Source organism: Phasianus colchicus, chromosome 16 (assembly GCF_987193195.1).
Source record: "Phasianus colchicus chromosome 16, bPhaCol1.hap1.1, whole genome shotgun sequence".
In the NCBI taxonomy this organism is placed as follows: Eukaryota; Metazoa; Chordata; class Aves; order Galliformes; family Phasianidae; genus Phasianus; species Phasianus colchicus.
Window position 1 is genome coordinate 9,486,373 of NC_143451.1, and position 23,749 is coordinate 9,510,121.

Here is a 23,749-nt window from a genome sequence, read left to right on the forward strand (position 1 = left end):
ATACAAGTAATTATGCTCCATAATAACTAATATAAGCCCAGATCTTTTACACTACCGCCCAGCTGGTGTAACACAGCCTCTGTGCACTAGGCTCTGTGCTGGGCTCTGTCCCCATGGTGGTGCCCAGCAGCCCCGAGGATGATGCCAGCACTGTGCAGTGCTGTGCAGCCACAGGCAGAAAGCAGCAAGGTTTAGGAGCAAGGCACATCCCAGGGACACAGGGTGGAAGGCTGTCCCACCCCCAAGGGACAGTGCTGAGGGGTAGCCACAGGACTGATAAAACACTCACTCAGGAAGGAAGGCCTAGTAATAAATTTATTGTATTTTATTACATTTTTCCCCCTTTTTTTTTTTTCCACTGAATTCCAATTCCTCATATTCCCACTCTTCTTTCTGAAAGAAAATGATTTTTAAACATAAAAATAGAAATTCTGCATATTAAAAGTGCATACACCTTGAATAATAAAACATACAAATAAATAATAAAAGGCATTGACACAGTCTCATGCACTTGTCCTCAAATAATTTAAAATTTATGGTACAATGTTCAATCCCAAGTAAAGACAGCCTGCTCTCCAGATTGCTGTACAGTTCAAAAACATTAAAATACAGAAGAGAATATCAAAGGTGTGGGCAAACCCCACGTCCCAGTATCGGCGTACAGTGATGTGACATGCAGTTTTCAGAACCATAGATATTCCAGTGTAAAATCTGACGCTGTGTCCAGAGGAGAAACTACATTTGTAACAGGACTTAAAATTCAATTTTAACCAATGGTGAGGCACAGTTGGTGAGCAAATCTGTACAAATTAATACTTGGAAGGCCACAAGAAAATAATGTAGCCGCTTGTAGCCTGTATTCCCTTGTGTCACCCTACCCAAGGCAATGTAGCACCTAAAAAATATTTGCTTATTGCACTGCACAAATGCCATACAAACCTAACACTAACCTTCTCGCAGCACACTGTGCTGCAGGGCTTAGAGTGAAACAGGATTGGTGTTCACACTTAGTTTTAATCTGTGTCTTTAAAATAAAAAACACTATCTGCAGATAAACTGAGTGCTATCGCCTTGAAATAAATAGAAGACTTCCTAAACCTTTAGACCTAAGATAGATATCGTGCAAGTCTTCACGTACCTTTATTTTACAAAGTAAAGCTCCTAATAGTAGATGCTTCATGGCGCTTTTGTTAAGAAAACTAACTTTCATCTCACCACAGATTAAAACTAAATTTCAGTTCCCTCCACAGGTAACGTTGGATGCCGCCAAATTGTTTCAGATTAGGAGGCAATGACAAAGACAGAAAAAAAGATGACAGCAAAACCGATTGGAATGTCATTTCCCACCCCTCCCCATGATGGCTGAGCCCTGGGCACGGCCCACGGGGGCATGGCTCTGCCCCACAGCCCCTTCTCACCACCCAGAGTGTGTCAGCAAAGGTACACAAAGCAGCAGGCTACGTACAGAACGCTGACCAGGATTGCCCTGTTTTAAAACAAACAAAAAAAGAAACAGAAAAAAAGGGGAAAAAAAGGAAAAAAACCAATACAGAAAACCAGTTTGTTCTCATTTCAACGTTTCGAATTCCTTTGACATTACGCTGCACTCCAGCCTTGTCAGTTATCTTGAATTCTGCAAAGGAAAGAATCAAAGATGTGCAAATAAAGCAGGAAACCAGGTACATGCTCCTATGTGCCAACACGGCACTGCGCCAAGGAACAGAAGCACGGAGTCAAAGCATGCTCTGGTGCCCACCGAGCAGCGCTGGGTACTGAAAGCACAGACTGTGGTTCATATTAGATGCTTGCATAGATATAAGTGCATGCATTTGAGTACAGCGAGAGAACTGCCATGCAAAACTGCCTTTGTTACTGAGAAAAAATGGTTGACCATGCTCAAGTTTCAGCTTTGGAAAGCAAACAACTCTGCAGCTAGGAAGGATGAGGGCACTTGTAGTGGAGTAAGTGTATTGTCATTAAGCTGCTAATTTTCTATCCTAAGCATTTTTGTTTTTTAACTTAGCCATTTTTGATAAGTTCGAAAGGGTTAACAATTTATACACCCAAAGTGAGACATTTACGATTTACTGAGAACCGCAGGCACCAAATTGTCTATCAAATGTGATTAATACAAATAAAAGGTGCCTCTTTCATACACATCATTGAAAATGTGCTTATAATTTTGTACACTACTAAACACTATCCAAAAGACAAAGCCCAAAAAGGGTAAAAATAACTTCTGTAGGTGACTCCAGCAGAGCTCTAGCACTGGGCAGAGGTTTACCCTCCACCACTGGTGCAACCATGGTTTTAACAGCAATCAGGTGTGGCTTTACACCCACCAGGAACACTGCTGCTTCCTGGGCCCACATCCTTCAGCCCTCTCCTATCCAAGGAACTTCCTACGCTACTGGGGATCTGTGACACTGAGGAGCAGAGGATGCAGAGTGGCAGCAGGCAGCTACTTCCCAAACTGCTGTTTTACAGAATCAACACAGCCATGAGAACAGGGACTGCATCTCCCAGATCCTGCAGAGGCAAGCTTTGCATGTTGTGCCTGATATTCAACAAGAACTACAGTGCACCCTGCTAGATCAAAGCACTTTGCTCGAGGATGCCCGAAGTCAAGCCCTCCTGAGCCAGAAAATGTGCTCTAAGACAACAGATCAATGGGAAGAAGAGGGCACTGTCAGCATCAGCTACTCAGCCCACCCTATGCTTGTTCACAGCACAACGATTCGGTGCACTACATCTTGTTTCCAAAGGGACAGGCAGAGATCCAAACAGGCAGCGTGCAGAGAGCAGCCAGTGCTGGAGCTGGCAGCCACTGCCATCAGGAACTACGGTAAGCGGAGAGAAGAGCTGGATGACTTCTCACAGCAATGCAGAGATCAGTCTGTTTCTAACCTCAGCTACAGGAATGCTTGGCACCACGACCTCTCATCCCCACTTTGTCCAACCAGCAGCTCTCGTGACCGCTCTCGTGCCCCAAATACAGACATACTGGCACTCAGCAGAATACCAGCTTGGACATGGCTTCAAGTTTCCTTTAGCACAGGCATCAGCAGAAGACACCTCAAAAACCACACAACCAGCTTCCAGTTTCAACTTCTCCAGTGAAAGATGGATGACATGAAAAGAAAATGACACTTGATAAAAATAACCTTTCACAAGTGTCCCATGGTGAAGTGCACAGAAAATGAGGTTCTGTCTTACTAAAAGATATCAAACCAAGTTAGCAGTAGCTTCCAGATTTACATTCTTGCTAGAGGAGTTGTTACAAGAGAAGAGCCAACACGGTGCAAGATCTTAATACAGATAAAAATCTTAAGTATTTCAATATCGACATTACAGGGAGTAATTTAAGTACCACAATGTGAAGCAAGTCCTATCTGATCTGCTGGATACAACAAGAAGTAATCCAGGAATAATCCAAGTTATACACAGAAGCAGCAAGTAATGCAATCTTTGCTTCTTGTTGCTGCACTAAATGAGAAGGAAACAACGCATGGGAGAAGAAATAGATTAAGATGGCTGTGTTTAGGCTTAAAAATAGTCCAGGGCACAGAGTCCAACATATTGTAACAACATGCAGGTCACTGGCATTGCTTCTGTGCTGCACAAAGGCAGGCCCTGCAGATCACAGCTGGGATGGAGCAAAGGCTGTGCTGCAGGTGGGCTCATGGCCACGCACCAGCAGAGCTCTGTGGCACCCCGGGCCAACTCCTCAGCTCCAAGGTGACAGCCACCTCAAACTGAGCACACTGAGCTCCAAGGCGGTGAGCTGGGTAACAGGAGGATCAGGGAGCAGCCGTGTGCCCAACGTGAGGCTCCTTGCAGGGACCCAACAGCAGCTAAGAGTGCAGGTGGAAGAGGCCAGCTGAAAGAAGTGCTGGTTTGAGGGCCACTTGCCGCAGTGCCAACAGAGGTGTGCCAGCAGGGCTGCCCACAGCTCAGCCTGGAGAAGCTTTGCTCAACGAGGCAGGCAGGGACCCCACTGAGAGACAAGCACACAACAGGCTGCTGCTGTATGTAAAGGATATGCAGAGCATTAATAAAAACTCTTTCAATTACAAAAAAAAAAAAAAGTTATACCACATGTATATAAAAGGACTAGAAGAATCCTCCTCCTAGGAGGAATCTTGAAGAGTGTGAGGACTCGCCCCTTTCAGAAGGGATGTAAACAAAGACATCACAAATGCAGTGCTTTACCCCTGACAGAGCCCACCATGACCACAAGGCCCAGCAGTGCTTCACCCCAGCACCAGGCAGGGAGGAGTGCAGCAGTGCTTTGCAGCGAGGCTGCTCCTCAGCACCCAGGCACCTGCAGCCCACATGGGACAGCTTGCTAAGGGCACGCTCAGAGCAGGCAGAGAAGGTGAGACAACACTTTGCTTATCTAAATATTACTCCTATAAACAGCAGATGCCATATTACACCACTACAACTAAGCATCGAAGCACAGAAGCTTCTTCTCAGGAGGTACAGTGGTGCTCTGCACAGCACCACTGCCATCCAGACACTAAGACAGCTGTTTCCCATGGCACTGTGACGACCTCCACCCTGTGCTCTCACAGGTAAAAGCTGGTGACCAGCTGCTGCTCAGTGGCTTCCATCACTTAGTATAGGATTTTGGAAGAGAGAAAGCAATTAAAGAGGACAGGTTAGAGGTTGTCTTAGGTATGGACAGAGTAAAACTCTCCGCAGACACAGCAACAACAAAAAAAGCAGATTACCCTTTATGGAAAAAAAAAATCTTTCTGCTGTTGGAATGCAAGAATGGTATCTACTATAAAGACACGTACGCAGACACACAGGTACCGTTCTGTCCATCCACTAATGCTAGTCCCTCCTATACTGGCTGAGTATATACCTGAGAAACAACATTAGTGTTGAGATATTGCCCTTTAGAAAGCTTGAAAATGGAAGGGAGTAGGGAGAAAGGGTTGAGAGAGAGCATAAGCAGCGGCAGTCTCTTCTGTCTGGTATCCTTCGCATCCTCCCAGCTCAGAACAAGGCTGCAATCCGATGTGAAAACAGCCTACTCAGAACAAGACCAAAGGAATATCAGTTCTGTAAAGCACACCAGTGTCAGTACAACTGGGTTTCAGACTTTGAGCCTGAAAGAAGTTGATGCATTTTCTACAGAGAGACTCCTGTACAAGTGCTATGGGACAGCTGCATTCACGTTCAACGATGACTCCAGCTAGCCTACTTGCATCAGTGCTGGCTGCCTGTGGCTATTTGGTTTGATGGCAGAATCAAAAGGCGCTTTAACAACTTGCAGTTAACTTCTCCTCAAAACATACATTAGGCACATGAACAAAAAAAAAAAAGAGCTCAGAATAAATTAGCTTCTCAGCAGAAAAGACACCTGGATTGCAGCATTTCACTGAGGTTCCATAGAAGGCCGTACAGACACCTGCATGCTGGAAGGTAACCTTTTCAGTGGCTTGTCTGCAGCCTGCTTGCCACTGGAAGGAGGAGACCGGGCTCCAGGATCTAGCAGGGAAGACTTGGACTTGCGGCTGGATAGCAGAGAATGTTTGTTGGGTGCGGCATCTTTTGGGACAAGTTTTTCTTTTGCAGTAACGTTGGCATTGGTTTGAGAGGTTGGTGGAACACCACCTTTCTCAGATTTGTCCTCCAGCACGTTTTTGCTGGCTGATTTGGAGCTGCCACCCGCTGCCTTTTTCGAGAGCATTGTCGTCTTTCCCAGGTCAGCTGACCTACGGGTCTCCTTCTGCCTTAAGGCTGATTTAAAGAAAGACAATCCCTTCTCTTCCGATTTGCTGTCTCTCTTCAAACCAGAACGCATACCAACATTTGGAGACCGCAGGTTTGCCATAGAGGAGCTCCGCGTGTGCTTGCTGTCTACTGCCCTGCTCTCACTCCTGGAGTGGCTGATCCGTGGAGAGCTTGTTCTAGAACTGCTGGTAACACTTGTTTTATCTGACCCCAGGCTTATTTTAGAGCCCTCCCTGCTGAGGCTTCGTTCTGAAGTCCGGCTCTTCCCAGCAGAAGAGCCCTTAGTCAATGAGCCTGATGTGGCTTTCTTGGCAGCTGTGGATGGAGAAGAACCTGACTTTTGTTTCTGTTGAGTCAATGGGACAGTCGCCTCAGCAGACTTGGTGCTATGGTCTTTCCTAGCCTGGGTGGGTGCAGGAGACCCATGTCGCCCAGTGGCTCTAGAGGCATCGGTCTTACTCCTAGACCGGGAAACCTTCTGGGAACTCTTGAGGGGAGGAGAAGAGCGAGACACTTTAGTCTCCTGGGTAGATAAGACCGTCCTCCCTTTCCTCATTCTGTCTGATTCAGAAGCTCCCTTGGAGCCGTGAGCCTTCTTTGGGGTTCCCTCCACTTTTTCTGGAGCCAGTCCTGTCCCACTGGGAGCTTTCACCTCCTTGACTGGAGAGCTATCCACAGAATCACTCTGATCAACAAAGGCGATTTGATTGTTGTTATCAAAAGGGTCCAAAGCAGGGTGACTCCTGTCTGGCTGCTCAGAACTCTTACCAATCCCATCTGAAAGATCTGAGCTCGATGTCCTTACAACAGGCTCTTCCCTGAATGCCCCTTCCATGACAGCCAAGGGGGCCCTGCGAGCAGCTTTATGTTCTCGCCGGCCACCATCGCAGGGCTCCAAGTAGCTGCTAGAGAGATTCCTCAAGCTGCCAAAGCAAGAGGTGGAGACTTTATCATCAGCAGCCTCCCCGATCTTCTCCAGGGTGGAAGCAGAGCTGTGTACAGGGGAGTCTCCAGAGAAGCGCGATGGAGAGTTGGAGCGCATCTGCAGTTTTGCAGAGAGTGACCACGAGGGCCTGACACCATTCTCACTCACGGCCAGTGGGCTGGTGACAGAAGATCTGGATGACAAGCTCTGACGCTGGACACTTCTTACAAAGGGCCGAGTTGAAAAACCTCCTGCAGAGCAAGAAAGCAATGCCATCAGTACTAAAGCCAAGCCCACAGTCAATTTATGTCACCCATCCACAGATGCAACTTCACAGAGTCACAGAATGGTTGAGTTGGAAGAAACTTTAAAGTCCCCTCAGCCCACAGCTTGCCATTGGCTGCTTGCCCTCCACCAATTCAGACTACCCAGGTCTCCATCCACAGCTTTGAGCAGCTCCTGGGATGGGGCACCGACAGCTCTGGGCTGCTACCTCTGAGTAAAGAATTTCTTCCCAACATCTAATCTAAACCTTCCCTCTTTTAGTTCAAAACCATTCCCTAAAAGAGTCAGACAGACACAGCTACACCACACTGCACTTGTCTCTTCATGCCTGCCTCAGGCACAACTGCCTTGCACAAAAGCTAAAGGATTCAACATGTGTCCACCTCCCCCAGCTGCTAAGGGAACTGTCCCTCATAGGCATCTTGGAATTGAAAGACTGGCAGCCTGAGAATTTTTTTTTTTTTGACCCAGCTCCCTCTCCCTGTGCACTTCAGTGTTAATACACACCATCATCCTCACTCCTTTCTCCAGTCAGCTCCACCGATTCCGAGAGCGAAGCCAGAGACGTACGCCGCGATGATGCTGCAGAAGCAATGCTGGGCTGCTTGCTGCCAGGAAGACGGCTGACCCAGTGCTCACAGAGTGAGGAGCTTGTGGAGCCTGCAAGGAACACGGCAGAGACATCAGGCCAGGAGCATGAAGCTGCAGAACACATGAACTCCTGGGAAGATCAGTGTCAGGTATGTACTGCACCGGCTTCAATCTGGGACTGTCTCGTGTATCCACAGCATTCTGATACAGAAGTGATAAATCTCTCTCTCTATTCACATAGTTATGGCCACAAACAAAAGAGACAATTACACTGGTCCCAGCATGCTGTGAATTAAAAGAATTAACACCACAGCCCACAGGCAGAGGATAGTCCTTGAGTTGCCACAAGAACACTGTGCAAATCCTTTTCTTTCCAAAGGCAAGTCACAAACATTTACCTGACCCCACTCACTCCAGATTCCAAATCAACACATTCAGCTGCCAGCTGCTTATCTAAGACCAGCTGCACTGCTAGGAGGAATGAACCAGACCCACAGCTATGGCATGGTAGTTTCCATGCAGGCAGCTCTGAACACATGGCAGCAGAAGGGGCTCCCCCATGTCCACAGCTCTCTTGTCATAATTAATCAAGAGAGGTAGGGGGAGCAGAACACATGGGAAGCTTCCCATGTCTCCTATGCATAGCAGAGGACTCATACCAGCTCACTGTGAACACTGAGACAGAGAGCTGAACTATAAGCAGAGCTGGGCAGAGAAATTATTCAGTTCTATGCAGAACAAACGATAGCCACTTCCTAACAAAGCCAACAGGGCTTACCTGCCACAGAGCTGTTAGCAGACCATGATGGGATTGCTGTGCGTCTCTGGTAGAAAAGAATATACGCTGTCTGCTTGCAGACTTCATTTTCAGAAAGCTGCTGAACATCACTGTCATCAAAGCAGTACCACTGGCCATCAACCGAGTTTTTGCAATATGCTGAGAGAAATATTACCATTACTTTCCTTACTCCTACTACTCTCAAGTCTGCTCTATGATAAGGTCGTGCTTTAATTATGCGCTCTAATGGACTCAGAGAAGAATGAAAGGAATGGATTTATTCATGTAACACATCCTCTTCCTGCCTCACTAGCAAGAAGGAAGCCTGAGATGACCTGAAGAGAATGCAACAAACAGCTCACATTTCAGGATGCCCTTTTTTCAGTATTGCTGCTCAGAACAGAGAACTACTTGGTTTCACTCATTTCATATTCTGTTATTTGTGGCAGACTGCTTCCATCAGTGAATCTCCTCCTGCCTGAGCCCACCCAGAACAATGTGGCCCAGAGGCATCCATCTGAAGTACAAACATGTACATTTTCTGTGCTGACTGAAGACATACAGATCCTATAACCACCACAGAGCTATTGAAAAATGCAAAGAGGGATTCATAAATGGGCTGTGCACAGAGGCAATGTGCAAATGCTTATATATAATAGTCTCTTGCAACTACAGAAGTGGGAAAGAACATTTTTGAAACATGGTGATATTACTCCCAAGGGAAAATAGTGCAGAAATGAATGTACAGTAGGATCTACGGGGTCTAAAGGCATTGTTCCATTTCTCAGAGTCATAAAAGTTACCCCTCCTGTATTACATAGCGAGCCCTTCTGAGCTGAGTTAGGTCATTTTATTGAAGAAGAGGAAGAAGCTACAGACAATAGAAAATAACTGTTTTCTTTCTGAAAGGACACAATACTGCAGGGAACTTGCCTGTATAGTGTCCCCCTTGCATGGTGCCATGATGATTGCAGACTGCATACAAGTCATAGATATAGTCCTCAGGATCCCTCCCAAGACCATAAGGTCGCCTCCAGGGTGACCAGTGGGATGGCAGACTCCAGCTGCTCTGACTGCGCTTAACAACGTGAGGGGTCATGTCCAAACCACTCAGGGGAAATTTAACCATGTTCTGAAGTTTCATCCTTCGGTCTCCTTCCTGTGCAAAGAGAGGACAGCATGAACTGCAATGACAGCAAGGCCATCGTCCTTGGGGAAAACAAAAACCAGGAGAGAAATGCACAGGAACAAGCAGTGCTGCTGAAGAGGTGCTCTTGTCAGGTCATTCTGTGGCTAAACAAGCAGTCCTCCAGCATCACTGCAGAAATCCTTACCTGTCTAAACCTTTTGAGGTGTATGATGAGAACATCAGGTAAGGTCCAGAGGCTCAGTGTGATGCTACCCTGCTGTAGCTGCTTGCAGTGTGGGCATCGCCATGCATCATCTGGGGCAAGCTACAAGGAAGAGGGCATGAGCTGGTATTAGTTTCAAGTTCCAAGGCAGCAGACACTGCTTCTTCACTGGCCAAGGCTCAGCACAGGCACTGACCCACAAATCTCAACTACCTCCAGAATTCATCAAGCTTCAAGGATTCCCGATGATGCCTTTCAAAACAGCAAGGCAGAATTCACTTATAGCTGCTGTGCATGTTAGTCATTTTCACCTTTCAAAGCTCACAGTCCCTTAGAAATGAACAAAAAAACCAAAAAAAGCCTGAGTGGAGTTATCCTCACAAGAAAACCAGCAGCGAAAAGGCATCTGAACAAAAGGTATATTGGCATACTTCAAATTTCATCTCTGACACCATGCTGCTCTCTGAGAATCCTTTTACTTCTTATGTCCCAATGGCCCAGACTTACAAGCTGTAGAAACTTGCACTGTCCACCAAGGAGAATGTATCATTTCAAAGACACAAGCATGACAAGCACCTCCATCCAGAGCCCCATGGTCAGAAAATTCAAAAGGCAGAGAGCTATAAAGTTATCAAATAATGTTTCTTTCATCTCTGAAAGAAGTGACCAGAAGGGATCCAAAATAATTAAAGTTCAATCAGAGGTCCACAATCCACCTCAGGGACCAATTCTTTTTACAGCAGGTTACATACCTCTGTCAAAGGGACACAGATCACTTGCATGTTCCAGATCAGAACCATCTCGAGCCTGCCCTGTGGCACACTACTGCCTCTGCCCATGTCACCTCCTCACATCAAGAACTGAGCTGGAGGAGTAGAGCAGCCACACTCTTGGTGTCCAGTCCCTGGGTGACTGTGCTGCAGGACCCTGCTCAGTACAGGCTGCCTCGAACCTGCTGCTGCTTCACTCAGCACTGGGAAAGCATAACTGCTCCAAGATTGAGCAGCACATTCCCATGAAGATGCCACAATGTTTTAATCCTTTATCTGTATGCCAGAAAAAGACGCTGCTGTTTCACAGGAGGGAACAGGAACTTGCACTTCTGTTCTGCAATGATAAACATCAGGGGTGGAGAAGGAACAGTACTGCCCTCAGCTTTCTCCTCACTGCAGAAAAATTGCTAGCAGGACTGCTAACTAGTGCTGTGTTAACAAATTTATTCTCCTGCCTCAACAAATCAGTACTTGCAGAAAACAGCTACTCTGCTGAGTATGGCATTCAGGCAGCACACAGACCAACCAGACATTCAGAGACATGGCTGCCATACAGTCAGGTCCTACCTGCTCCTCTTTGGTGTACAGTTGGAAACACTGAGATAAAGTGCAGGTCTGAGGTTGGTGATGAAGCTCTCTCTGCTGGCGGACACTTTCGGAGTCTGGAATATACTCATCCTCTGTGTTCACAAACAAGCTGCAGAGATACAACACGTTTTTACCAGCACAGCCACCTGCTTCCCCTGCTGCTACTGAGCCATTGCGGAATACAAGTAGAATTAGCAGCTTTTTCCTGGATTTGTCTTATTACATGTGAGCAAGAGCTGCCTGGTAAGAGATCCCACCAGAGGAACAACTGAACACAGGAGCAAACAGCTTCAGTGGCACGTACTGCAGTTTATCTCAGACAACACTGCTCACAGCCCATAGAATATCTCAAGTGAATACAACTCCTGAGGGAAGGAGCCACAAGTGAGACACAAGCTTTGTAATTCAGAACCCCAGCTATAGAGCAAAAGGCTCCAGAGGCCAGAGCAAACCCTGCACATACAACCCCCATCTGCCCCCACCAACAGCAGCCAGGGCATGGGTGCAGGTTCTGAGGTGTGGCACGTGCTGGGAGATCCCAGTTCACACAGCGCGATCTGCCACAAGCCAGAGGTCCACACACTTCACAGCTTTCTATTTCATACTTACAAATCTTTAGTTTCTTTGTCCCATTCTACGACTAATTTCACATGAGCAGTTCCCCCCTGTCCACATGACTTCAATGCCCTGGAGAAGAACAGACAAGTTAGAGCACCTTGGAATCTAACACCTACATTATCTTCCATACGTATATAACTTGTCTCCCTTTGCCCTTCACCTTCCTCACTGCCATCCAGATCAAGTTTGAAAGGAGAAAAGGAATTCACACAGCAAAAAGCTTGGCAAAGAGAGAACTGTATTTACTTCAGTGCTTAGTTCTGGAAATGAATGTATGTTTATTTACGGAACAAGCATCTGAAAAAAAAAAAATCTTCTGAAGAATAGTCAAGAAAAAAAACCGTAGGGGATGCTTTCATTCTCTTCTCCATTTGCAAGGAGGACAGATTCCAGATGGCAAGGCACACCACTGAGCAATCCTGACAACTCCTTGAGAACACCCAGCTATTTCTCTGCTCCTGGTTCCCCTGCACACATCTGCACCAGGGCTGCCCCTTTCCTCGTGGCTGCATTCCAGCTCCCAGCTGACAAATCTCTCCCGCCCAGGAGGAGCAGCACCACCTACCTTTCCACTGTTGGATGGCAGAGGGGCCGCTCCTCCTGAGGTAGCAAATACGTTATGCCCACAACACTGACCACTCGCAAGCTGAATGGGCAGACCTGCAGCAAGACAGCAGAAGCCATGTGAATGACTCCAATGCAAGTTAACTTGCTCCCAACATAAGCAGACAGTGAGTTTAACTCAGAACACGTTTTATACAAGTGCCCAAGATCCAGCTATGCCAGGCAGCTAGCAGAGGGGTGCAGACAGCAGCTAATATTCCATGCCCCCAGACCTCCCCTGCAGTGATCAGACAAGCTGCCCCTTCCATCACTGCACAGAGGGAGCTCTCAGCAGAAACACAACCACTAAGCAAACTGCAGCTTTCCTTAAGGCAAGCACCACTAGCCAGGGGATTTCCAGTGCAGACAGCAGCACTTATTTCTCAAGTGCCTCTTGGGGATAAGGAAGGAAGTGAAGCATGTAATTTCTTCACCTGACCAGTTTATTCTTACCTGGAACACTCAGCAAAGCAGACAAAAGTATAAGTGACTCGGACATTATTGCACAAACACAGGAAGGCATCAGCACGGCACATGCATTGCTTCCAGCAACCAGGTTTCCTGATCAGGTCATCACACAGCACAGGACATGCCATAGAAACCGAGCCATATGCCTCACCTGCAAGCAGGCTGCAGGCCGCAGGAAATACTGCATCTTCTCCAAGATTTCCTTCTGCAGAATATCCCAAGCAATTGTTTTTTCCAAATGCAACACAAAGGGCAAGCCAAACCTAGAGAATGGAGAAGCATTTGAGGAAAAAATTAGAAGATCATCCTTTCCAGCAACTCAGACTCCAAACTAGGACAGTGCCACTCTGCTCCTGCAGAAACTCCTCAGAAACAAGGCATTCAAGTACAGCTTTGCCAAGTTCACTTCTCGCTTTCCCCCAGCCCTGAATGCACTTAAAATCTCCAGCTGTTGTTGAACACAGGCAGACATGCCTGCTGTTCCCCAAAACACGTGGCTCCCCCAGCAGGTCACACACCTTGATGGGGCTGTCCTCACCACTTCTCAGTAACACTAGACCATATTAAACTCAAAATTAGGAAGATTTGCTGCATTCATTAATGGGTTTTGATCACTATGTTTAACACTTATTGGAAGCTAGCAATATGAACTGGCCTTGCTGCACCTTGTGTTATTCAATGAGGAAAACACAGGTCATTCAGGCAACAGCCACAACAGTCAACCTGACAGGGAATCTGGCACTCACCTTTTGCTCTGCTGTCCAGTGCACGCTCTATTACACACCAGCAAGACAATCTTGTCATTTGCTCCTTGTCTAGTAGAGGACTGTTCCAGTTTTCCAGACGCCACAGTTCCTTGAGAGTATGATACTGTTCGTGAGTGTTCAGTGCCATATTTTAAGTTATTCAGGTTATTGTTCACATGTATTCCTGAAGAAGTAGAAATGAATTACTTCATTATGTCATTTACAATGTGTGTCCCTCTGGGAAACCTTCTCTGAGCATCAGGGAGCAGGTCAGTACGGAATAGAGACTCACCATTTTTATTACACTAACACAAAGGCTTCAAAGAGCAATTACTTTTTATGGTGACTACTTCTTTAGAGAGATAAATTAGATGCAAGTGCTCACCTAACTGATTTTTCACAGTAATTTGTGCAAATACTCATAAGCTTGTCTGCCTGCATGAAAAGCTGAAGTGACAGAAATTCTACTTGTTACATTCAATAGGAAAATTTACCTTTGATTACCCTCTGTCCACCCAGGATGCAATTACTCCGTTTCTCTGAGAGAGAGACAGAAAAACTGCATTTCTTGAGCTTTAATACAGAAAAGTGCTTGCTCATTCCTGAATCTGTTCATTCATCATTGACAATCTGATTTTAAATAACATGATTTTGGTGGCTTGATCTGGTCCTTAGAAGACCTTTAAACGAAAACTAAATAGATATTGAATTAAGCCAGCCAGGACTGCAGAACAAGCCCAGGAAGAGAAAGAAAGTCACGTACATCACTTCTTGATAACCTCCCAGCTGGCACTACCATTACACCTACTGGAATAAGACTGGACAAAGCCCGAGCTGAAATCAATACACCAGAGAATTGGCTATTTGTAGGACATAAATTATTGAGTAAGTTCTCCAAAAAAATCAAACCTCTCTCATCTAATCACCTGGGGTGGGCACGAACCAGTGTTCTCCACTTACCTCTCTGACTAAGGATACCCTCAGGCCTAAATATTTCCGGGGTCTCAAAGGCAAAAATGCAGTCACTTTCATGAATTGTGTCCAGGTCATCAGTGTCACAGAAGGAACGATGAAACCCATCGTAGTACATCTCTGTCAGCACAATCTAGAGCCAGCAGAAGCAAAAACCCATTGTCAAGTCCTGCTGAGCTGCCCCATCTCTCTCTCAGCATGGGCTGCCTGCTGCACAGTGCATTCCTCAAAGTATCCATGTGCTGGCCCAGAGCAAGGAGCAGGGAAGAGGGCAGTCACAGAATAGAAGACAAGGCAATGGCAGCAAGCAGGGGGTTTGGTGGGATCTGACAGCCTTCAGAACTTCACAGGAACTCTTCCTGCGCCCCTAAATGCCCAACAGTTCCCTGATACATAGGAACCACAGGGTTATCAGGCAGGATAGCACAAAGTCTGCACTACTAGGAGGTGATCCTAACACTAGATTTCAAGAAGTGAACCCACAGGAAAAAGCAGGATCCAAGATATCACCATACTGCTGTGGACTGCAAATTGCAATTCTACACATCCAACACAGCTCGCACACAGGATGAATGCCATGGTATTGGCCTCCTTTAGCAGGAGAGCTCAGGCAAGACCAGCCCTTACCTGCTCAGTGGGTATCTTGGTTTCTGAGGACACAGCCTCCCGCAGCCTGGCCACCGTCCCAGCAATGGGTACAGCCACCCCGATGCGCATGCAGTGGGAGCACTTCCCCTGGTACACCACAGTGACATAGAGTGGCCTGCAGAGAGCACAGACAGGTCACAGGACCTCAGGGACAGGCTTTACAGCACCCAGAATGGGGCCAGCCTGATCAGAGGCACCCAGGCTGCAGCTGCGGGGCCACACAAACTTGTCTGACTTCCAAAGACCTCTTTTACTATATATGCTGCTGTTAATCATTCCTACAAGCAGAAAGTCTTGAAAAAAAATGCACAAAGTTAAAAGTAAAACCCTCTTGCAACACAATCTAATTTTCCAGCAAGGACCCTGTAACAGGTCAGTTCAGAGGAACAACTTAGTGCACTCAGAGAGTTGTGCCACAACCACAAGCATAGCTCTTCCAAGTTGTCTCTTAAAACTAAGTCCTGCCTCCAACAATACCAGAAGTAATACTTTAAAGTGCCTTATGGAGAGTTGAGTCTACAAGTAAACTTTACCCGGGAAACCCACTCAGCCTCCACTTAGTGGTGGAACAGGGACTTTGGACCAAACAGGACATCTATCTATTTAGTATTTTCTTTCAATTTTTTGTTCCATTGCTTTTGAACCGCATCCATAGCATCAGGTAAAGGAGCTGCACAACTCAACTTCCCATTGTATGAACAGGTGTCTCATTGCTACATGGGAAACAAGCAACATGCACTTCAAGGTACTGTTACATACCGTGTGTGAGGCAAAGGAATCGGCAGAGAGATGCAAAGAAAAGGGTCAAAGGTGTTGCTCTGCTTCTGGCAATGAGGGCACGTCAGAGAGGACCTGGTACAAACACCAATAACAGGACACTTATACACCATTTCATCAGGAACAGATAAATGATCACATCATAAATAACCAACCCCATGTGTCACACTTTTCTTCTTCTATACAAAGTAGCTCAGCACAGAGGCAGAACAGACATAATTGCTGTAAGAGAAGGGTACTGAATTTCTAGATCATTTCAAAGTAATTAGCTTGAAAGTTCACTACAGGGCATGCAAGGAAAAGACTTCACTCAAGACACTGAATTGGGCTTTGAATAAGCATCACTCCAAGATTAATAATTCACCAACAGCAGCTCCAGTGTGAAAGACCTGAAAGGATTTTCTCTTTGAAGAGAGGTGAAGTGACGGGAAGGAGACTGTGACAGTCAGCACTGCAGGAGCAAAGATCTCTTACTCAGAAGAGGACAACTCCCAACAACATGTCTCCTTCCAAATCAACCTGCACCTTACGCTAGCAGTGTTTTACACTAGACAAAGTTTCTCCTTTGTAGGAGAAAACCTGGCAAGCACTGGGGAGAATGTCCAGTAATTCAAGTTCCTATAGCAGCACAGATACAGGACATTGAGGAACACTGGAATTAGTTCTGCACTAGTTCTGAAATTAGAAAGCTCACTTCCCAGAAGTATGAAAAACTCACGGGAAATAACCTGAAGGGACATCGGAGGATTCAACTCAAGATTCCCAAGCATCAGATAACAAGAACTGCAAGGTGCCTGGGATCCATCAGCAGCCTCCAGGCACCTCTGCACTTTGCTGCAGCCCCTCGCCTCTGAGCAGGCAGGGTGAGCTTCACAGGAATGAGCACCCCAGGCCTTTGCTCTGTTAAGCACTGCCTTGTTTTCAGGACATGTCAGGGCAGGTGGCAAAGGGGTACATACTGTAGAATATACCAAATTTGAAGTAATCTAACTCTTTCTCTCTCCCTTCTGGTGAAAGGTCTAGTTCAATTTTTATTCAGCCAAAATTCAGAAACATCTGTTAGCAGTCCCAATTGTACTGTGAGCTAGTGTCAGGGTAAAATTAAACTGGGGTCACCAGTGCGTGTAATAATGCCTCAGAATTTACAAAATGTCATACCTGTACTGGGCTTGAAAGAGTTCCTGCACGAAAGTACTACTGATGGGAAAGGCTGGTCCCTCAAGCAGCACATCATCCTCCAGCGGTGGCTAAAAGAAAAGAAGAAACCCCAGAAGCATAGCCAAGCGTGTAGGTGTGCACCAGCTGACTCCAGCACTCCTAGCCAAATTTGTGCCCTCCCTGACCAGAAACATCAGGAAAGCGTCCAAGATTTTTAAGCAGTGCTCTCTGCCCACACAGGTTGTCAGGGCCCCGTGACTGCAGGACAGGCAGGGGTCTTGCACCAGATGCAAGGCTGGCAGCATTTCCTCTGCATGTCAGCATTCTCTAAGGGTTGCGTCAGGGAGCCCGTGCCAGGGATTACTGAAACAGCTAGCTACATTCACAGGGCCAGAAACAAACAGTATTTGAACCCAAGCTTTTGTCTCATTTGAACCAACAGAGTTCAGGCAGACTTGATTTGAAGAGAAAAACTGCATGCAAAGCGACAGCTGATCTCCCACGTAGGCTCTCAGAATTTCTTACCTTGAGTGGAGGCACACCGCTGTAATTCACCACATTGTTCAGATCCTCGTGGACTCTGTCTAGAAGCCAGAGCAGGAACTCCTGCGCATCGTGCTGGGCATTCCCACGGTACTGCATGGCATTCTTGGACACAATGTTCTGCAGAGGAACAGAGACTGCATGCAGTAAGACAACTGGCACTACTCCGGATAAGCTTTCAAGAGTCTGAGGATGTAATTTACACTTGAATTTCCAGAAAAGCCATCTCAGGAGGACACCAGCACGCCCAAGGGATTCGCTAAAATCTGTTATTTTTTCCGGACACAAATGGGAATAGCTTGAAAATTCACCAGCAACAAAAATCCATGCTTCCACAAGTCTGCCCCTGCCCTGCAGCCCTAGGACACCTTTCACAACACTGACATTTGCATTGAGCCCCAGCCAGGCCACATGTGCCTCTTCCTCCCCACGCAGAAGCCAGGAGGCTCGGAAGCATCTTTCCCCATAAGCAATCAGCATCAGGAGGTGCTTCCTGTGCTGCAGCCCCTTGATTTCACTTTCACCTTCCCTACAGCACTGGGACAGACAGCTCTGTGCGAAGGTGGAATGGTACAGCTCCAGGGGACAGGAACCATGCACCACCGCAAGGCACCCTGACTGAATGCTCTCCAAAATAACAGGACATGATGAGCTGACCCTGGAAAGTTACAAACTGAGGAGCAAGCAACCCCCACTGCAGAGAAAAACAAAAAGCAGCTTTTTCTGCTTCTTCAGGGACACAGGGAGCACCCAAGTGACACAATGCTGGCACCAGCCATGTGCAGCACAAAGGCACAGCAGCCCTGCGCCCTGGCAGCACCAGACACACTGCATGCCCACCAAAAACCTCCTTCATTTCTCTAATCAGACTTCACAACAGATTTGAGAAAGGGGGATGGGCTGCTTGCTTTATCCCTCTAAAAATGGGGTCACCAGCAGGGAGGGGTGATGAGAAAGATAGGGAAGGACCGACAGACATACATTCTCTATCCTCTATAATCCGTCCACCTGCCTCAAGGCAGCAAAATAAGGGAAAACAGAAATAATCTGCTCTCATTACACATGTGCACGCCCTTCTGACAGGGGATTTCCTGTCCATGCAGGCACAAGGGCCAGCACCCTATCAGCTCAAGCTTGCCAACGTGGTGCTAAAGCAGTGAGCAGCATCCGGGGAACAGCCACTCTGCACAGGGTTGGCCATTCCACTCCAGACAGGGCTGAAGGTAAGAGCACCCTGAGTGCCAAGGAGCTCTGGACTCCCAGCAAGGACTGATTTCTCACTGCCCCCTCCCAACAACACCTGGCACGGCTTTGGCAAAGACCTGGGTGCCAGATCCTGTGTGCACCAAGGGCTGCCTGCAGATTGCAGTCTGTGCTCCCAAAACACTCCAGCACCAGCAGTGTGCTCCCAGTGCTCCTCCTGCTTCCTGCTGCCATTGCTACAAGCAGATTTGTTCTTGCTTGAACCGTGCAATAAAGCAGCAGCAATTGTGACTGGCTGCAGATACGGAGTTAAGAAGCAAATGGTTTAAACATGCATAAAAACACATTAAGAACAGCACATCCACCAACCTCCTAGCCTTTAATCCCCTGCCCCTAATCTGGGCTGCAAGCAGAGGTGGCACATCCCACCAGGCTCCATCTCACAGGGCAGTGCAGCTGCTCCAGCTGTGAGCAGCAGTGAGGGAATGGGCCCTGGGGACCCACCACCCTTAGCCAACAGGGTGAGATCCTCCCAGCATTCAGACACCCTGAATGGAAGCGGCACTACTAGAAGAGAGAAAAGGGAAATCATAAGTTGTGTTGATCGCAGATATCCAGCCCCCTAATGCAAGCACCCCACAATCAAACAAGTCCCTGTCTGTCCACAAAGCTGATTTACGGCAAAGATGCATTATCGTTTTTATCAGCCCAATGAAAGTTTAATCATCTATTGCTCTAAATAGACGCCATAAATAAAGCCGAGCATAGCTGAACCACCGGACACTCCTTTGCTGCTGTTTTTATTCCAGGTGGCAAAGACAACTGAAGGGAAAATGTCAGCCTGCTGTTTTCCAGTGTGCCTCTGGTAGGAAGCAGCTGTTGAAAGGTTTGTGGACATGGACAGATGGAACTGGCTCATGACAGCCCTGAAACAATGACACACGTGAGCAGGAAAAAGCCTATTATTCATCCGTCATCGAACATTGTGAAGTTGGGCTTGGGCAGAGATTGTGTTGTTTTTAATCCACAGACAGCTTTGTCTTTGGGTAGCTTCTAAACAGACACCTCATTAAGAGGTCACACACACAAACATGGCAACTTCCCCTCTCAAAGAAAGATTTCCCCTCCAGGGAAAGCAAAACCTGGGAAACAACAGCTCCGGCCTGGCAGCCATCCACAGCCGTGGGGACAGAGCCAAGGCCACCAGCGACCCATGGTCAGTGGGGGTCCTGGACCCACCATGGGAGCACAGACCCAATGCTGACACAGACCCGCTGCAGAGGGCAGAGCAGCCAGGAGGGCCACCCAGACACAGGGCAGTGGCACCACACAGCAGGAACACGGGGACTGCAGCTGGAAGGAGGGATGGGCAATGCCAACAGGAGAATAGGGGCTGAACTGAGGCAAGCACCTCAAGGCCCCACAGCACCCAGCTCTGCCTGCTCGAGGAACACAGGAACCATGGGGCCAGGTCACAGCAGGGGGACTCAAACAGCACTGTCCTCGTTTCTCGGAGCAGGGGGCCAAAGGCTGGCTGTGTCCACAGGAGTTGCTTCACAGGTTGCAGATATTCAGAATCCCACAGAAACTAAATACAGCCGATGGACCACTCATCCCAAGCACAATATTTACACCAAGAGCTTTCCAAAACACCAGACTGTAGAACTAAGTTACACACTGCTACTATTAGTTGTTACTGGTTGCACAGGTTTAAAAAAAAATGGAAATGGCAATATTTACTCGGCACAATAATCCCTGCTCCACTAACAGGGATTTGCTTTGGGTCCAGATCTAATTCCGATAATCCAGCTCCATCCCATTCCTATGGCTCTGCTGTATTTGCTGTACACACTACAGGCAGTTTCATCTTGTAGGGCAGGAAAAGAAACCGGGGCAGCACAAGTACAGCAGGGCCCTGGAGAACATCAGAGTGCTCCGGTGTGCAGCCAGCCTAGTGATGAGGAAAGCCTCAGAACAGCAAATAAGTTCACCATCCACAGGAGATCATAACTCCAGGAAAGACAAAAGCAGAGGATCTGGGTACGGGTATACAATTTTCAAGCCCAGTAAGTTTCAATAGAAGTTCTCCCCCCGCAGCTCCCCTGTTCCTGGCACAAAGGGCACTCTGTCCCTGCTGCTGATGGACAGAGCTCTGGGGGAGAGCGGGACAGTGCCCTGCAAACAACGAGCCCCAAGCACGGCTACTGCTGACACAATGTGTGTTTGCTGCTATTGTCACACCATCACAAAGGGAAAAAGGAAGCGCAAGCTGCAATACTGGCCCCAGTTATGAAAGCAGCGGTTCTGTTTAGGCAGGAAAATAAAAACCACTGCACACCAGGAGAAAGTGGTTGCTCAAACAACTGTGAAAGAGTACGAGGCCGGAGGGGAGGTCGCCCAAAGCTGCACCTGCCTCCTCTACCGCAGTGTGGAACATCTCCTCCTGGGAAGCTTGTGGAGGAACAACAGCCCCTCACTCACAGCCCCTTCCACATCAACCCCAAAGGTCTCCATCCTGAATGAGCCAGAGAGGCTTTCCCTTGAAGCACCTTCTTCTCTGCCCCAAGAACAAAGCCTATGGATGTCAGAACAAGCCAGGAGATAATACTTATCCCGTATCCTAAAAAGCGCTTAGCACCTGCAGATAAGCACACAGAGATCAGAAACTGTCTTTACCCCATTATACCCAGCACTACCAAAAAAAATCCCCACACCTACTGCTTATTGCTGCCTAAAGAGCTTTGCAAGCAGAATATAATTGTCAGTAAGCATTGCCATCGGAGTGAAGGTGCAGAACAACTCCTGAAAACGCTTCTCACCATTCCAAACAAAAAAGGAAACGGGCTTTGAGGGATGTTCTCGTGGGGAAAACAGCAGTTTCCAGAGCGAAAGCACCAACCTTCACCTTCCTTACACGTAAGCTTCTTGTTTACACCTTTAAATAAACCATGCAAACCTGCTGAAGAAAGCTTTAATTAAGAACAGTGAATTTAATAGCAGGTTCACGCTACTTAACTGTCTTCAGAGGCATTCATTTACTACTGAAAGTAACTGACCCCAGTGAGGAAGCAGCTGCACGCTTACCTCAATGCCGAGGTCGCTGTGAGCTAACCCTGGGCACAGCTCTGGGACCCACCTGCACCAGACCGACCCCCAGCATGAGGCTTTGGGACACAGCAGGGGGGCCTGATGGCTTCAGTTCCCCCAGCACGGACCAGGCAGGCACTCACTGTCAGTGATGGCAGCCAGTGGGCAAAGAAAGTTCCACGATTAGAAGAACTTGGAACACAGCCTGAGCTGAATACATGGCTCTGTTTCCCTTCTTGTTCTGCCACCCCTACCCAAGCACCTCTACTCCAAGCCTGCGCATAGCGCTTCTTGGCCTCAGGGCTGCTCTGCTCTCCCCTTTATCATCTGTATTGGCAAAAGACAGCTTTGCCTCCTCAAGCTTCTCATCATTACCCATGAGAAATTCACACCTGCTGCTGCCAGGGAACCCTCACAAGTTGGGGGGCGGCTTAAGTAGCACCATGGGGTGGGTGGCAGCACCTCATGCTCCCCACCAGATGCTGGCTCTCCTTTTTCCACCAGCGTGCCTCTGACCCACAGCTACAGAATGCACCTGCTGCAGGGCTCTGTGCTAGCCAGAGCCGAGGGCAAAGCCCAAGGTGCTCCAGCAGCACGGCGGTGGGACAGAGGGCTCGGGGCCCCTTCCCATGCCAGCAGCCCCATACAGCAGCAAGCTGCAGCTGGGCACCACAGCACAACAGGCATGAAACAGCAAAACGGGCACCTCCAGCATCAGGCGCAGAGCCGCCGGCGGCTTCACCGTGCAGCGGAAAGCAACAGGCTGGCTGCCGCACCGGGTGCGGGGCTTCTGCTCCTCCTGAGGGGCGGGTAGCCACGAGCGTTCCGAGCTCACCCAAAGCGGCGACAAACCTTCCGCGGCCGACGGTGGGAGCGCCCGGGCGGCGGCGGGACACGGAGCAGCGCGGGCGAGAACCCGTTCCTTCGGCGTCAGCCTAACCGCGGCCCCGGCACGTGGGAAGCAGCGCGACGCCGCCGGGCCTCCGGCTCGGGCCGCTCACGCCGGAGACGCGGACACGCGGACACACGGCAGCGGCCCGGCCACCGAACCGAGCCCAGGCCCGAGGCCCGCTCCCGCCGAGCGGAACCGCAGGGCCGAGAGCCGCGCAGCTCCGCCCGTCTCACCTTGAAGTCGCGGCTGTGCTGCGGGGTGTATTCCAGCGTCCAGAGCGCCCGCACCAGCTGCGCCAGCTGCTCCGTCACCTCGCCGGGCGCGGGGGGCGGCGGGCCGGGCTCCGCGGGGCCGCGGAACTGCTCCAGCGCCAGGAACTCGGCGAACAGCTCGGTGTTGCTGAGGCACTGCAGGATGGCGTTCATGAAGCAGGTGTTGCCGTGGTTGCGCAGCCCCGCCACGCCGGGCACCGCCTCGGAGCCGCGCTCGGGCGGCGGGGGCTCGGGGCGCCGCGTTGGGCCCGGCGGGAGGCAGCTGCCCAGGCCGCCGGCGGCTCGCGGCGGGGGCAGGCGCGGGGCCTGCGGGCCGCGGGGCTCGGGCTCGCTGCTGTAGTGCGAGAGCGTGGAGAGGGTCTTCAGCACGCGGCTCATGAAGCCGCCGAGCGACCGCCCCGGCGCCGCGGACGGGGAGGAGGAGGCGGCGGCGGCGGCCGGGGCGGGGGCCGCGCCGCCGCCCGCCGCCCTCCCGCGGAAGAGCCGCTTGCTGAAGGAGCGCTTCTCCTTGGCGCTGCCCGCCGGCCCGGGGCCGCTCACCCGCGACATGGCCGGGCGGCGCCGCGCGCATCCCCACGACCCGCCCGGCCAGGCCCGCTCCGCGCGCGGCCCGCAGCCGCCTCACGGCGCCGCCATGCGGCGGGCGGGGCGGGGCGCGGCGTCACGTGACCGCGCCGCCATCCCCGCTTCGGGCTGACGCCGCGCCGCCGCCGCCACCTTTA

The 23,749-nt window shown here is 49.2% G+C and overlaps 1 protein-coding gene across 2 annotated transcripts; it reads right to left on the bottom strand.

Annotated features, from left to right (window-relative positions):
- Positions 1 to 273: 273 nt before the first annotated feature.
- Positions 274 to 23,591, bottom strand: USP31 (ubiquitin specific peptidase 31). 2 transcript variants are annotated; one of them, XM_031606461.2, is made up of 16 exons: positions 22,989 to 23,591; positions 17,556 to 17,693; positions 17,031 to 17,119; positions 15,855 to 15,947; positions 15,075 to 15,210; positions 14,436 to 14,580; positions 13,476 to 13,659; positions 12,881 to 12,992; positions 12,224 to 12,318; positions 11,650 to 11,727; positions 11,020 to 11,149; positions 9,662 to 9,781; positions 9,261 to 9,486; positions 8,328 to 8,486; positions 7,466 to 7,618; positions 274 to 6,924 (listed from the first exon to the last, which is right to left on the bottom strand). In XM_031606461.2, exons 1-16 carry the CDS (start codon positions 23,574 to 23,576, stop codon positions 5,390 to 5,392), a joined length of 3,981 nt encoding a protein of 1,326 aa, XP_031462321.1. In that variant the 5' UTR covers positions 23,577 to 23,591; the 3' UTR covers positions 274 to 5,389. The 2 variants fall into 2 exon arrangements, with proteins under 2 accessions (XP_031462321.1, XP_090007874.1); XM_090151748.1 differs by lacking the exon at positions 22,989 to 23,591 and adding an exon at positions 19,146 to 22,936 and having other exon boundaries at positions 276 to 6,924.
- Positions 23,592 to 23,749: the final 158 nt, after the last annotated feature.